Below are 16,331 nucleotides of genomic sequence, written 5' to 3' on the forward strand. Positions count from 1 at the left end.
TGAATAAAGTACACAGAACTTAATGTGCTGACCAAGACAGTGCTGAAATTCTGATGTTAAGCATTACAACATTGAGGTTTTGTAGATCACATGACCACTAACCACTTAACGTTAAGTTGCCTGCCATTTTGGACATGTGACAAACATGATGACCATATAGGGTCAAATGAATACAGTCACACGGACCTTCTAATTCTATTGAATATTAGGATTCTCGTAAATCACCTACTCCTGTAAAAGGGTATTTTATCATTGTTTCTGCAATATGAATATGTTACCCTAAATACACAAAATTATTGGTATTCAGTCCACTCACACATTCGTGCAATACCGCCTTGAAATTCTTAGTAAAGCATTAGATTTTTATGTGAAAAGGATATTTTAGTTCCACACACCCCACAGTCATAATTCAGCCTCTGTTTACTTCTGCTTGTGGTTGAAAAATAGGGATGACTACAAAATGACTAATGACAAAGACAAGAGTCTTCCTGTTTCTGTCGTATTTAAGGCGACTGCACTCTACATGAATCAGAAGAGCTGCTGAGCTTTATACATCAGGCTACTACTTTGCCTTTCTGTTCAGCACAAGTGTCTTTTTGGGCACAGTATTTGTTAATGATTTTCTTATAACCTGCCATTTCATTCCAATTTTGCTTTTGCTTTTCAACGTCTACTTTAATATCCAGGATGCTTTTCTCATGGGTTACAGTAAAACAAAGCCTTAAGGATGTGGGTTTTCAAGCTGTGGATGTGTTCACCACTGGTAAAAGGGATGGATTCAGAAGAACAATCCTTCTCCTCCTCATCTGTAGCATCTCCAGCCTCCTGCTCAGCTCCCTGCTCCTCCTGTACCTCCTCTTCGCTCTGGACTATGAGCTAGCAGTGGCTGGGGGGATTGCCGCCTGCTTTGGGACACTGCTGACTGTTGCCCTCTTCCTATCAAAGAGAGTAAGGTGTTTAGGGACTCTTTTTGTTATATCCATTTTCATGAAAAAGAGTAGGAACTTGCTGTTAACTGCTGGAACCAGCTTAGTGGTTCTTAAGAACATCCGTAACACTCTGGAGAACCTCTCGCTGCTGGTCAGGAGTATGATTTGCAACCTGAAGGCAAAAAAAGCCTCCATCATTGCTCCATTTACTAACTATGTTCAGATGTTGAAGTGGATCGGAGACATGCTCAAAGGGGTTACAAACCTGGGAGTAGTGAGATTTGACTCCCAGCTCAACGTCTCTCCAAGATTGGAATCAGAAGAATTCAGGCAGAGGCTCGCAGGAGCAGAGCAGAAGCTCAACGAGACTGTTAAATATGCACAGGCCCTGATGAATACAGTGAGCTCAGTGACCGACAGGATGTTTCCTGCCATCAGCTTCCTCGTGCTCATGATGTTTATAGCATTGCACATAAAAAAATACTGCAGAGACATGAAATACAAAAACAGGTTCATCAGCAGCAAGTTTGTTCATTTTGACGAGAAGCAGAAGGCGGAAGGAAAATCACACGTCCTTCCCCTCACGGCAGAGGAGGAGCAGCTGTACACCTTCATTCCCTCCGCCCGTCCCACAACAAGAGAAGGGAAAGCTATGGTGAAATTTGGAATTCCAGTTGTCTCCCATTTCATAGCTTGGGTCATATTCATAACTGTGGACGCCTTGCTGTACTGTTTTGTTGACATTGTTACAACAAGGTTATCAGAGCTGGAGCCATTCCACATCCCTTTGTTAATGAGCATCAAAGTAAGTACACCGTAGTAAATATTTATTTATTTTTTAAATATTTTCCTCATCTCAACCACAAAAGACTCACTTGTTTATCCTTGCAGGGGATTGCAACTTTAATTGGAATGTCTCTTGGACAAGAAAATCATGAAAAAGACTTTTCCTACTCTGTGACTCTGTTTGAGAAGCAGTGCCTCCCCAAACCCAAGTTGTTGCTATATAGTTCTGTAATTCCACTGACTTCCATCCTGCTCACCCTGCTTGTTATGGCTCTGATGGCAACCAAAGTCTCCCAGCTAAGGTTGATGGTCTGTGAACAGTTCTTCCCCTCTGCTGCAGAGGAGAGAGTGGAGTACCTCCACGGCAAAATCCTGAGGAAGAGATTCAAAATGAGAAAGGAGAAAAACAACTGCAGCCTCAGGTCACTTATTACCAAGGTGCATGTTAACATATTGCTTGAGAATAACTATTGCAAGCCAAAAAAAAAGAAAAAAAAAAGCCAAATCTCTAATTATGTAGTTTTTCTGTTCTTCTTCATCAGCCGTATTTCTGGTTCCCGCTACTGTTTCATTCTAAAGAGGATCCACAAAGTATCCTGTGAGGAAAATCTTCTCCACACAGACACTCTAGTGATGGCGGTGCTAGTCCTGGTGCAGACTGACAGATCAACATGGATGGTCCGTGGATCTCGTGGAGAGAAATATCAGCCTTATACTTTAGTCTGTCAATGAGAACTTCTGAACCAAAGTCTCTATTTTTGCCTTGTGCGGTTAAACACTACAGTATATTGCAAACATGTTACATCAGGGCACCTACACCAAAGAGCACCTTCCACGTATGTCTGACATTCAACCGTGTTTGATAAAACATCATTATCTGGCACAATGAGAATGTATTGGTATCTTGCACCATGGCGGTGTGAAGATCCAACAATATTTATTTATTCTAATAATTATATTATTAGTTTCCTTTTGTTTTTTTAGAGGGAGACCATTCTACTTAAGCCCATTCTCTGCATAAAAAAGTAAATCTCTGTTATTCTTTTTTTTTCCCCTGTCCTGTCCGGCACTGTAGCACTTAGAAAAGGAGAATAATGTGTATTCCTCAGGGTAGTGTAGCCCAGGTAAATACTATTAGTTTATTACTGTCTTACTGGTATATACACAGTTTTGAAAAATCCCTTAGGCTGTGTTTGTTCATTATGCATTAATATTTTGCAAAAAAAAAACTTCCTTTATTTAACAGCTTATGACAGATGTTTTAAGTAGTAGAAATCCTATACTATACACTACATGCTCAGTATATTTACTATCATTCTGCGTACTTAAATACTTAGTGGTACACACACGCTACTTAGTAGTATGCTCAAATCATATCACTCAGCTGCAGTTGGAGAGGCGTCACCACTGGCTCAGCCTTGTAGAATTGAGGAAAGTCATGATTAATATATTTACTTAATATATAATTCCTGGCAAAGTGAGAACATATGCTTAGCGGCCACTACATTAGGTATACCTTGCAAAGATGCCCTTTTACCTTTAGAAATGCCTTCATTCCTCACGGCACAGACTCAACAAAGTGCTGGAAACATTCCACAGAGATTTTGCTCCATATTAACATGACAGGATCTTGCCGTTGCTTAAGATTTGTCAGCTGCACATCAGTGATGCAAAGCTTCGGTTCCACCACATCCCAAAGGTGCTCTTTTGGCCTGAGATCTGGTGACTATGCAGGCCATTTATGTACAGTGAACTCACTGTCATTTTCAAGACACCGGGTTGAGATTGTTTCAGCCTTGTGACATGGCACATATCAGGCTGGAACCAGCCATAAGAATGGTGTTACACTGTTATCCAACCAATAGCCATTTGGTTGTAACGAGTGGTTATTTGAGTAAGTCATTTGAAAGGTCTTTCTTCACCATTCTGATGCTCAGCTTGAAGTTCAGAATACTAGAATAATAGATACTTTGAGTTATTCCCATACTTTGGTTAGTTAAGTATACCTCTTCAACTGCAGGTTAAACATTTTCATTGCTGTTACAGTTAACAAGACTTATTGATATCAACATGTTTGGCAAAACCTGATTCTTAGAAATACTGTGATTACTTAAAAAATACTTTGGGTTACACTAGTTAAAGTGTAAATATTTAGTATGAATCACTTCCTCTATGTTTAAAGCTTGAAAACTCAAGTTATAATTATAATTTTTGCATTAATTTGTATTCAAATGGAGCCAGGTCACCATTTTAAATAGGCTCACCATTCACTGTACAATACCCCACCATCCCCCAACCATCCTTTGCACCGTTTAAGAAAAGAGGAAAGAAGCATTCTTGCTTGAGGATGAGTAGGCATTCTGTGACTCACACACTACCACTGACCCGTGTGGCAACCTGATAAGCTCACACTATGTCTCAACTGGCCCTGTGGCATAATAACATGCCAGCATGCCCGCCCCAATGGGAAGCTGCCACACGATGCTCGATGACAGCCGCAGACCTTTTTTACCACGAGAAGGAATGAATGCAGTCCATACATGGGCATAGATGGAGTGTATAATGATGTGTGAGCCTGCTGAATATGCAAACACAGAGTCCGTCTGGGTCAGCGGAGTAAATCTTATTACTGCACGCATGTCAGTGTATTTTAATGAATATTTCATCAAAGGGAAAGGATGCTTTTGGGTGAGAGACAGTTCTGTTACCAGTGGCAACTGGCATTTTAGAAGATGGGGGTAAAAAATGCAAAAACATGCTGTGAAGAAGAAAACTTGGGCATAATTACACACAACTATAAATGTTGATTTACTATTGTTTTAGAGCACAGAACACAATATACAGTGAAATTGGGGTTTTTTTCTATTTAGAGACTTTTCATTTACTAACCAGGAACTCGTGCATAAACCTGATTTGCATTTCTTATGGTGAGTTGCGTTATTACATAATGGTGTTAGTAATAAATGTATAGTTTGCAGCAGCAGAGTTGGTTTTTGTGATCTGTGTACTGAACAGAGCTGGCTGCAGATACAGCTGTATGTGACTCAGTTTCCTCTTCCAGTGGAGCATTGACTCAGGCAGAAATTCAACATGTTATAACCCTCATATGCTTGAAATGCAAAAAGCTACTCCAATGAACGTTGTCTTTGAGAAAACACTTGTTGTTTGTGCAATGGGTAGCTTCTGGGTTGCACTGTTGGAGATTTAAGGTGCCCTTTAAGTTCCCAGGTATGTGTTCAGACAGAAATCACTTTGCCTTCATATGGCTTTCTGGTCACAGCTGTAGGTTTCCTCACCTGCAGGTCAAATACAAAGCAGACAGAAACATTAGGTCATCCTGTGTGTGGTACCTACTCCCATTCTGGTTGCTTCAAGTTCATAATTCTGAATTAACTACGAAAAGTGTTTTACAGCTAAGCAGTCCTGCCAATGTATGTCCTCTGTGCAATTCATGATCTGCACTTGGAATAGACACAGGAAAATATCAGTTTTAGCAAATATCAGAAGTAGACTGAGTCAAAATCACACCCCGGTGTCCTGAGTCTGTAGTCTCCTGTATAGTTCATGTTATTGAGATATACTTATTTGCAATATTCTGGGTAATTTAATCCAAATTTATATGCTTACAGCATATATGACGCTACAACCAGCATCCAGTTTGCTTACCTCAACTGACCATAAATAGTAAATAAAAGAGGGAACAGTTAGGCTAAAGGTTTTTACACACCAGATGTGTAAAAATGGTGTGAATATTTTGTGTGTTAAAGATATTTTTCAGACTCACCTATGAAAGCTATCGTGATACAGCCTGAACTCTTGGACCAAACCCTGAAATTCTCCCTGATGCTGCCCTCTCACGAGAACTGGATGAACCCAGAATCTCTGTTTCAGGACCAGCTAATCATCGCTTGATGTCAACTTGATTTTTTTGAGTGCATTTTTTCAAGAGCAAATTTTTTTTGCAAAATCGCAACACTTTTGTATATGTATGTGTATACATTACCCATTAAGTTCACATCCAAAAAATGTGGAACTTCAGTGACACTTCTGACGCTAAGGCTTTACTAACCTGCTCCCGCTGCTTGATTCTTTTGTAAACAAACTCAGAAAATGGTTTTCTGTGGATGAACTGGCCATGTCCTGGTGACACCTTCAGCTGCCCATCCTCATACACCACTTTGCCTCTGGAGATGGTAATGAGAGGTACCCCATGACACTCCATACCCTCAAAGATGTTGTAGTCCACAGCCTGGTGATGAGTCTTGGCTGATATTTTCCTACATAAAGATACATTGGCGGCTTTAAAAACAGTCAGTGGAGGCTTTTTATGAGCTAAACTCATTGGTCACATGTAGCCTGCGTTAGATAATTGCTGGATGCTTTCTGAATACCAAAGAAAAGGATAAATCTATTGTGAAAACTTAATGCAGTCCATCCTCATCTGAAACTGATTGAATCAGGCCAAGATGTACTTGCAGTTTGTTCACTGTGCAGCAGTAATATAATGTATTATTCAAAACTTTTGCTCATGTGAGGCTCTTAAAGGCTTACTAAGCACATACACTAAGCTTCTTTCAGACAATAAAAAGGCACCTCAACATTTTCACTGCTGCCTATTACATTATTGTGGCATCTATCCAAAGGCTGCTGCGTGAGCACTGCCACATAATATTGCAGCATAGCCAGTATCCAGATATAAAAAAAAGACTGTGCAAGCTGGAGCCTGATGGGAAATATGAACAAAGAAACACAAGAGCGGCAACATTTTTCAGTTCTCAGCAAAATAAATTTAGCATAGCTGTGATGGAGTTTAGTAGCAGAAATTATTAAAGTAATTTAAATGGTGTACAATGACAATGCTGGTGTTAAATGTACACGTGTCGAACTTTGAAACAGATGGCCTACAGCAACAGAAGACCATATTGGGTGCCGCGCCTGTGAGCTAAGGACAGGAAACTGGGGCTTTAGTTCACACGGGCTTGCCTGGTTTGATTTATAAAGAAATGATAGAATTTCTTCGTTTCTTAGGTTTTAGTTTCTGTGTGAATGTGAAATGTGAAAAAAGGTACACCTGTTCAACCAACAGCTGAACAGGTGTATATGATCAGCCAAACACATGAGAGTCACCCAATGTATTTAGGCATGTTGACAAACGTCTGAATATCTGATGTATACAGCATCAAATTAATGGGAGTTAATGTGAATTTGTGGCTGTATTATCACAGACAGATTCCATATAATTACTAACTTGACCCCATTCAATCAAAAACTGAAACCAAAGTTGGAATTGACTGGACCAACAAACAAAAATATAAGAGAGAGAGAGGAGTGGGCAATCTTCAGAAAATGACTGATCACAGCAGCTTTAAGTTACAACATGTATATTTGCACAACTACGTGAAGTAAGTTGATTAGGACTGTAGAAAATCTCTTCATAATAAAAGTATGAAATGTTCTGCACAGTACAAACTGATGATGTCGAACAAATAAATCACATTTGAGTGAAAGACCAAGTCAGCAGGGAACAGCAAAGTAAGTGTGACTCAGCTGCTTCCATGAAATGCACCGGATGTCTTTCTTTCTTTCTTTTTTCATTGACCCCTTTACTCTCCATTCACAAACATGTTTCCTGTGGATTTGTGAAGCCAGACACCATGCCTAGTGTGCACTGACGAAAACAAGATGTGTCCTCATTATTCAGCTCACCCAATTATGAGAAACAAGTCAACTGAGTGAGCTTCCTAGGGATTTGGTTTTTTTGTGGGGGGGAGGCGGTTATGCAACTGTTTGTGGCCCCTGGTCCCGGATGTTATGAAGTGACACTTGTGCTGACGGCAAATTAATTACACAGTTTCACAGATGAATTCACTGTGCAGCAATCAAATACAATGCGCTCTCATGCTTGAAAGGCATTATGACTTCCACAGACATGCGCGTATGGTAAAGACACAACTTAAATGGACAGCATAGTAAACGGGTGATGTCCAGGAGTGACAGGTCTGAGAGGAAAGACATACTGGAAAGCACCTCATAGTAACAACTGTGGAGTTTATTGGTCCTGACATAATCTTTTTTTGTTGTTTTTGTATTGTTATCAGTAAATTCATTTACAGAAAATTACATTGGGGTTTAATATGCTCTTCATCAACTCACATCCACAGTGGGTTAGATCCCTGAGGGACGCAGCCCAGATCCTTCAGCAAACAAAGCGGTGCATTGCTATTTCCAGGTTATATAAGATTGTGCTACAGTACACATGATGCTGGAACGCAAACTGTCTTCGTTTGTGCTTGTGCTTCACACAACAGCTCAAATAATACAACACAATCACATGACCAGTTTTGCGATATTCTGAGCACATTCCTGAAAACAGCCATAACGCCGTGTATTCTGCACGAAGGAAATTGGTTTAGCTCCCACATGAAATATTAGTCAGTTTCAAAATTCTCACCATGACCCATCAGCATCGTCTCACTCATGCCTTGTAGATGGAGCTTATGTAAGTGTGTTAAAATCTTTTCCTAAAAATATAAAATTACCAAACATAGCAATTTCAATATTTTTTTAATAGAGTGATGAATTTCATTCATATGTAAATTGTGTTATGCTTTAATTTGCAGCTATAGATAAGTGATGACATACACCGACTTTTGGATGGAGCATAGACGTAATCAGCTTATGTGGAGGGTTAGTGAGTGCGTTAGTGTTGACGTGGCACAGGATGAAAGATATAGCTCTTCTCTTTTTAGGTGCCTGTATCTGTCGCCTACATGCTTTACAGCTAAACTTAAAAACCTTATCTTAGTTAGTGAAGTGCCTGACAACCTTAAGACACGCTCTCAAGTGTGCCAAATGGTTCAGCATCACCGTGTGATGGAGCTCTGATGGAGACAGTGGCGACGTTACCATTTTTAACATCAGGATTTGCATTCATCATGCACTTTTAAAACTTTACGTACACCAGCTGAAGGCTTTCTTTCACTGCTCGATTTCTAAAGATTTCTTCCACACTGCTGAATGACCTGAGCTGGAGTTCTCACCTGGTCATCCTTGGGTCCCATATAACCACATCAGCATCCGAGTTCTTGGCGATTCGGCCTTTCTGCGGGTAGAAGTTGAAGATTTTTGCTGCGTTGCTGCTGGTGACAGCCACAAATCGATTCTCGTCCATTTTGCCACTATGCTGAGGGGAGGAAAAAATGCACAAAGCACCCAGTTTGAGTTAGGGGGCCACATTGGACGACAACAATACACAGAATTAGCAGACAAAAGGTCAGTGCAAGCAACTCATTTCTGCCAAAATATCATCTAATCTGTGATTTGCAAGCACTGTTGCACAAAGTAAATCTTTCCAGTGGCCTTGGGGCAGCTGAGCTGATACACAGTCCCCACAACAATGGCCAGAAAATGCAGTGCTTGCAATCGTGCAGCCATCTGCAGCTCTGGGAGTTTATTGTGTGTTGCAGGAAAAAAGAAATACGCATATCATCCAAATAATTGTGAGAAAAGTAGAATTATTAATATTTGATAGTAAAAACAGTAACCCAATATTAAACATCATGGCACGACGTCATGAATGCAAATGAGCCGGTACAGAGTCAAAAATGTGTATTTGCTACTTTTTGTTATGCGAACATTAACCACATGGCATCTTTAAAACTTGTTGTCAAGAAACCGGTGCTTTAAAAAAAGACAACTAAAAAAGTGAGTATATCCTTAGTACTAACCACTCCTTTTTCCCAGATGACAGACATTCTGTCCTCGACACCGTTCACACCGTTAGGGATCTTGGTGAAGTCGTCCTTGCCCAGGGCTTTCTGGCACACAGAGAAGGTGCAGTTGTCCGTCCCTGTCACGCTTAAATCATCACTGGCACAATTAACAGAAGGAAAATGATTGTTATGTCCAAACTGATGATGGAATAACCTAAAAAATGTATCAGTAACCTTGAGGGTCACTTTGGTCAATTCTAAATCCTCACTCCCAAAAAAGTTGCGACAGCATGTCAAATTATCAAATCTTATAAACCTTCATTTTATTCACAATAGAATATAGAAAGCTCATCAAATTTTTAAACTGAGACATTTTTACTATTTCATGGAAAATATTAGTTCATTTTGAGCTAATTTGGAACTAACGTATTTTGCAACTAATTAAGTTAATTGACAAAAGTCAATAATGAGACTGGGTATAGAAAGAGCATCTTAGAGAGGCTGAGTTTCTCATTAGTAAAGATGGGCAGAGGTTCACCAATCTGAAAAAAAAACCTGTACGAATTGTGGAACAATTTGTGAATAATTTTCCTTAACATAAAATTGCTAAAGCTTTGAATATTTCATCATCTACAAAAAATATATAACTAAAAGATTCTGAGAATCTGGAGAAATCTCAGTGCACAATTGATAAGGCTCAGAATTAATATCAGTTGTCCCTGATCTACAGGCCTTCAGACTGAATGTTTCAGTCATAGGAATAGCTGCACAGCCTCAGAAACACTTCCAGAAATCACTGTTGTTAACACAGTTTGTCGTACCATTCAAAATTGCAAGTGAAAGTTCTGTCATGCAAAGATATGTGAACATGATCCTAAAATGCTAAAATCCCCACCTTCTTTAAATCCAACAGACGTGGTATTCAGTGTTTGTGCTGCAAAAATGGCTCTTTGTGCCTCTATCATTTTAAAGATACTAATAAAAGTTTCTCAAAGGTCAATTTGGTTGACCTTGGATGAACAATTTGACTAAACAATTTTTGGGCTATTTTTATCACATGGGACAATGACAGCTACAAACTATGTATTTTTTAAGCTGTTTAGGGTTTGATGCTCCAACCTGAGGCCTGCTGGACCAAACTCGTCAACAGAACCTCTGATTCAGGTCCAACTAATACGCACCAAGTGGCATGCTTTTAAATTTCTTCAGAAATGTTCTGTTTATTAATATTTTTTAAAATGATAGCAGCACAAACAAAAACTGTAGCAGCAAAAAACCAGCAAAAACGTAGTACAATTGATCCAGATACATTTTGTCTGATTTGGATAAATCTGTATTAGCTGATTCTGAGTGCGATCACATGGGATTCTGAACTTCTAAACTCCCATAGCCTAAAAAATCTGTAGCTGTAGCCAAAATACGAACTGAACTGAATTTCAATTCAACTCAGTTTCATTTATATAGCACCAAATCCCAACAACAGTTGCTTCAAGGCGCTTTATATAAGTAAAGACCCTACAACAATAGAAAAAGAATTCCAACCATCAGACTGTACCCTATGAGAAACCACTTGGTGAAGGTGGGAAGGAAAAACTCCCTTTTAAGAGGAATAAACCTCCAGCAGAACCAGGCCCAGGGAGGGGCAGCTATCTGTCACGACTGGTTGGGGGTGCGGGGAGAGAGACAGGAAAAAACACACACTGCACTGAATAAAAACCACCAGCAAGCAATATTGCTGGACTTTCAGTTCTACCTACTTAGCTAGTAGGTCCATAAGGTACCCAGGTGTGCTGGGGTCAGGTCTAAGCGGAGGACCCATGACAAAACCAGCAGCATGGGCCCAGTCTTTGTGCCAACAGTGGGTACCATCAGTGCCCAAACCAGCTGCAATTGGCTCCCCAAACACTACACGCCCTGTTCAGAGAGAAAGAAAGAAAAAACCCGTGTCGGATGTTTACTAAAACCGAGTATACTTTATCTGCTCGAGAGCAATCAGAAACCTCATGCTGAGATAAAATTCTCAGTGGCTTTTTTTTTTGCCATGGCAACAAAAAACAAAATGTGCAAACACTGTATAACTCAATATTTGACTAAAACATAAAACAAAGAAAACTGAAACCAGTTTTTGAAGCTCATCAGCTCTCAGCCTCACCCTCTTTAAACAGCAGGTGGGAGGAGTCCACACTCACCATCTCTGCGTGCGTTAGACACAACCTTGGCGGCAGATTTACTCATGACATGAACCACATAGAGCGGGCAGTTGACAGCATGGGCGATGGTGATAGCTCTCTGGGTGGCTTCGGCCTCCACCTCTTCTGGCCGACACAGTTCATGGCCCTCTGGTCCTGTGATGCCCATGGACAGCATCTTCTTAGCCCCCTGTCAGTTCACAACAGGGACAACAAGTCAGGATTAAAGGTTAAAGGAGATGGAAGGTTAACACAGCACGGTGTCGCTTCAAGGCAGAGACGGACTGACCAGACAGTCAGATTTATACTTGATGAATCTATATTGATTTGATTGAATTAAAATTTGCTACTATGAATAACAACATGTGAGTGCCTTACTGTAGTGCTGGCAAGACATTTAACACACTTCCAAGCAGCAATAATACAGTATTCATGTTGCTCTGAGCAACAACAGATCCACATGAGTTGTTGTTGAGTATTTGCTACCCCCTGGTGGTAGGTTTTTGCCATGACACTTGAAAAAAAATGCTGGAAAATGCACATAAGAAATAACAGATCTTTCTCATAGTGGGGATTTTGACTGTCTGAATGTAGCTGCAGTTCTGTCTAATATTAATAGAAATTACATCATTAATTTCCAATTCATGTCAATTCAGTGAGCCACCATGATTATTCCTATCCCTCTGAAACTTGAACACCTTAACTGGATATATGCTATTAATTATACCTATGCTTATCCTGACATAACTTGTCAAAATATCTGTGGGGAAGGTTTCTGGTGACAGATAATGACAGATTTCATCTTTTTTCCTTGGCATTGCTCCAACATCGCGTGTCACGGGGCTTTCAACCAACCTTCTTCATCTTCTTCTTTCAGGGGTAACAGCGGACCATCTGCCTCCATCCCAACATATCCCTATCCTCTTCTGTCACACCAGTCCTCTTATAGTCTTCCTTTACTACACCCATAAACCTCCTCTGAGGTCTTCCTCTTTCCCTCCTGCCTGGTAGCTCCACAAAGTTCCAGTATATCCACTATCCCTCCTCAGCGCGTGTCCAAACCATCTCAGACCTGTCTCTCTATCTTTGTTTCCAAACTGCTCAACCTGAGCTGTCGCTCTGATGTACTCGTTTCTAATCTTGTCCTTTCGGGTCACTGCCAATGAAAATCTTCAGCCTTGCACACCTCCGGCTCAACCTCGTGTCTTTTTGTTAGCTTTACCTTCTTCAAACTATACATCATAGCAGGTAAACCTTCCCTTTCACTCATGCTTCTGTCCTTCTGTCATAAATTATCACTGACATTAGTCTTAATCCAGCCTGTACTCTCTTCCTTACTTCTCGTGCCATTGCTTTGAATCGCTGACCATCCATAGACTCATCTTGTCCTCACTACCATGACTCCTTGGATGTTCACCTTTCCACCTGTCTCCCTCTCATTCACACAAATGTAATGTGTGTTGCTTCTACTAACTTTTAATACTTTTCCAGAACATACCTACTGCATGCTCACTATAGATCACAATGTTGTGTGCAAACATCATAGTCTAGACACAGACTCCTGGCTGACCTCATCTGTCAGTCTATCCATCACCACTGCAAACAAGAAGGGGCTCAGAGCCCATCCCTGACGTAATCCCACCGCCACCTTGAACATTTCTGTCACTGCACTTCCACCACTATTTCCCTGTCCTCATACATGTCCTGCACAACTCTCACATACTTCTCTGCCGCTCCTGTCTTCCTCATTCAGCACCACAGTTCCTCTCTGTTCCTCACAGCCACAGTGTTTGTTATTCTTTGGACACAAAGTGAAGCTTAGCTGCCATCAGGGTGAAACATTAACTTAGCATTCCTTCTGGGCTCTGGTGTGTTTATACTCTGACACTGATTACTTGAGCTGCACTTACAAAACCTTCACTGACAGAAAATCAAAAACAGCATATAGGCTTGTGTTGTTATGACACAGGGGTTTGTTCAGCTTTAGTATCTCACCACGCTTAGGCTGTTTCATTTCTCAAGTTAAACTCTTGATATTTTACAAAAAATAACCATATTGCTTAAGTTTGGAATGTCAAATATCAGATCTACTTTACTATTAGCAGCTTTTTTCCCCTGTACAGTATAGGCAATAAGTAGCTGTAAGAAAAAAACAAAAATTGTTGCTCATTAATACAAGCAACTTCTTTTTCAAAATCTGTTTTCATTTGTTTCGTGTGGTTCACACCAACCTCTGCAATCAAATCTCCATTCTCAGCATGAACCTGAGCTATGGCTCCGATCTCCTTACACTGAGCAAAAGCAGCATATAGCTCAGAATCCTGCAGCATAAACACATCTTTATAGGCCATAAACATCTTGAAGGAATTTACTCCTTTCTCTCTGGCCAGAGTCTCCATCTCTTTCTTGACCTAAAAGAGAAAAGTGATTGTAATAAGGGAGACATGTATGGAGCTCTAGGGAAAAGGGGGCAGCAATATTTGGACTGGGCAAACCTACTTGACCTTGTGTCATTAGTTTTAGTGTCTAGACAGTAAATACTAGTAGTCTACTAAAACAAAAGGATTCACTCTCATTCACCTTGTCACTCCACCATGTGACCGCAACGTGCAACGAGTAGTCGCAGCAAACTTTGGGATCAGCCGTCTCACGCCAGCGGTCATGAGCCTCCAGAAGAGACTTGCCCTTCTGGGGGATGACAAAGTCCAGGATCATTGTGGTCCCTCCTGCCAGAGCAGCCTGGTGAAATGCACACATTACCACAGAGAAGTAAGTAAATGATTAACCTGTGAAGTAGAAAATGCTGGAAAAAAAGTGATTTGAGTGTGGCTACTAGTCCAGATGTTAAAAACAATCATCTTTGTGAATGGTGCCTGAGCAAACAATGATTGACAGATTTCTTATTGTCACTCCCATCAAAATAACACCTGATACAAATGTTGAGAAGTCGTGGGCATCAGCGTAACAATGACCTCTGATCTGATTTTGTCCTGCAGATTAATTCTTTCCAGGATCAAGAAGATTTGGAGCTACATAAATGAAACTGAATCAAACTGCATTGAGAAGAAGGCTAACTCTGACAACAGAGTTACCCCCACAGTTAAGAAAAACAACTTCCCAACATCTAACCAACGTCTCGAGGAGGTAGATATATCAGTGTCAAAGAATACAATCAAGAGAGGAATGGAGACATGATGGGAAGAGAAAACTGTGGAGAAGGAGAGAAACAGCTCATGATCCAAAGCACACCTCACCATCTGCCAAACATGGTGGAGGCGATATTATTGCATAGGCATGTACGGCTGCCAGTGGAACTAGTCAAAGTGTTTATTGATTTGTGTTTTTGTGACTGCTGATAGAAGCAGCAGGATGAATTCTGAAGTGTTCAGGGCTATAATCTCTGATCAGATTCAACCAAATGTTGCAAAATGGATTTGCACTTCCCACTGCTCGAGGTAAAGGAAGGGGATGTTCTTCAGTGGCTAAATCAGTCACCTGATATCAACCCAACAGAGCATACTTTTCAGTTATTAAACACAAAACTGAAGGTAGAGAGAGACACACAAACAACTGAACTTGACTGCAGTAAAGGCCTGGCAGAGCATCTCAAGAGAGGAAACACAGCATTCAGTGATTTCCACAGCTTCTAGACTTCAGGCAGTCACTGACTTAAGGATTTTCATCCAAGTATTCAAAACAACTTAATATATAATATTATTTTTGTTTGTCCAATTATTTTTGAGCTTCTAAAAGTGTCTGTCTATGTATTTTCCTTCCCATAAAATTATGCAATATTTTGCTTAAATTCCCTGAATTAAAGCTGTTGTCAAATACTTATGGAGCAAAACTGCATGCTGATGCTGTTTTAAGACAGAGGTGATTCTCAAGTCGCTGTAGTGTTTTATTCATATTTTATCCCATATTCTCCTTCTTTTCAGAAATTTGATTCTACTCTCAAATTCCAAATTCAGCTGTTGATTAAAAAAAAAAAAAAATAGGACTTGGATCCATCGCATGCACTTCCACTTCCACTCATAATAGGTGAAGGTGATTACTCTTACTACCAGCTTCTTTGATTTGCTAAACATAGCCAAACATATCTTGCCAAGCAACATGAAATTAATACAACAGATTCATTTTAAATGAAACTCTACTTTGGTTCCAATATGGAAGTCGTCCACAGCTCTGGTTCCCATGAACGCCAGTTCCATGTGCGTGTGCGTGTCGATGCCACCGGGGATCACCAGTTTATCGGTGGCATCAATGACTCGCACTCTTTTTGGAATCTGAAGATTCAGTCCAACCTCAACTATTTTCCCATTTTCGATGTAGACGTCGCCGATCACGGAGCAGTCCTCGTTCACAACTTTGCCTCCTTTAATCAGGATGCCGCTGGGCTCTTCCATTCCTGCCCCGCGCAACTCAGAGTGTTAGGACTGCGTACGGACACACTTTGCGCAAACTGAACCGATCTCTGCGCTCTGACGCTTATCCGTCTGTGTGCAGTGGAACCCAGAAGCTGTGCCAAAGAAGCTACGCAGGTCAACTCCAAAGTTCATATGAGATATCAAAGGACAGAAACGCCCCAGGTCAGTAACCCAAAAAGATTTGGCCTTCCTAATAATGATTTACACTAACTCGGTATGCATAAGAATATGTGGAGAATATCATAGAAGTCTTGGATGGACTGACTCACTGTGAGCCAAAACTGAGCC

The 16,331-nt window shown here is 40.6% G+C and overlaps 2 protein-coding genes across 2 annotated transcripts; one reads left to right on the top strand and one right to left on the bottom strand.

Moving 5' to 3' along the window:
• The first annotated feature begins 606 nt into the window (after positions 1 to 606).
• LOC146377470 (dendritic cell-specific transmembrane protein-like) lies at positions 607 to 2,535 on the top strand. Its single transcript, XM_084944891.1, has 3 exons — positions 607 to 1,734; positions 1,821 to 2,153; positions 2,258 to 2,535. Exons 1-3 carry the CDS (start codon positions 688 to 690, stop codon positions 2,315 to 2,317), a joined length of 1,440 nt encoding a protein of 479 aa, XP_084801017.1. The 5' UTR covers positions 607 to 687; the 3' UTR covers positions 2,318 to 2,535.
• A 1,772-nt stretch (positions 2,536 to 4,307) lies between these two features.
• Positions 4,308 to 16,128, bottom strand: dpys (dihydropyrimidinase). The gene is made up of 9 exons (XM_084944761.1): positions 15,771 to 16,128; positions 14,197 to 14,355; positions 13,848 to 14,027; positions 11,617 to 11,806; positions 11,185 to 11,341; positions 9,443 to 9,584; positions 8,756 to 8,898; positions 5,785 to 5,992; positions 4,308 to 5,011 (listed from the first exon to the last, which is right to left on the bottom strand). Exons 1-9 carry the CDS (start codon positions 16,020 to 16,022, stop codon positions 4,952 to 4,954), a joined length of 1,491 nt encoding a protein of 496 aa, XP_084800887.1. The 5' UTR covers positions 16,023 to 16,128; the 3' UTR covers positions 4,308 to 4,951.
• Positions 16,129 to 16,331: the final 203 nt, after the last annotated feature.

The sequence above is a fragment of the Perissodus microlepis genome, chromosome 11 (assembly GCF_051167445.1).
Source record: "Perissodus microlepis isolate ML-2025 ecotype Zambia chromosome 11, ASM5116744v1, whole genome shotgun sequence".
In the NCBI taxonomy this organism is placed as follows: domain Eukaryota; kingdom Metazoa; phylum Chordata; class Actinopteri; order Cichliformes; family Cichlidae; genus Perissodus; species Perissodus microlepis.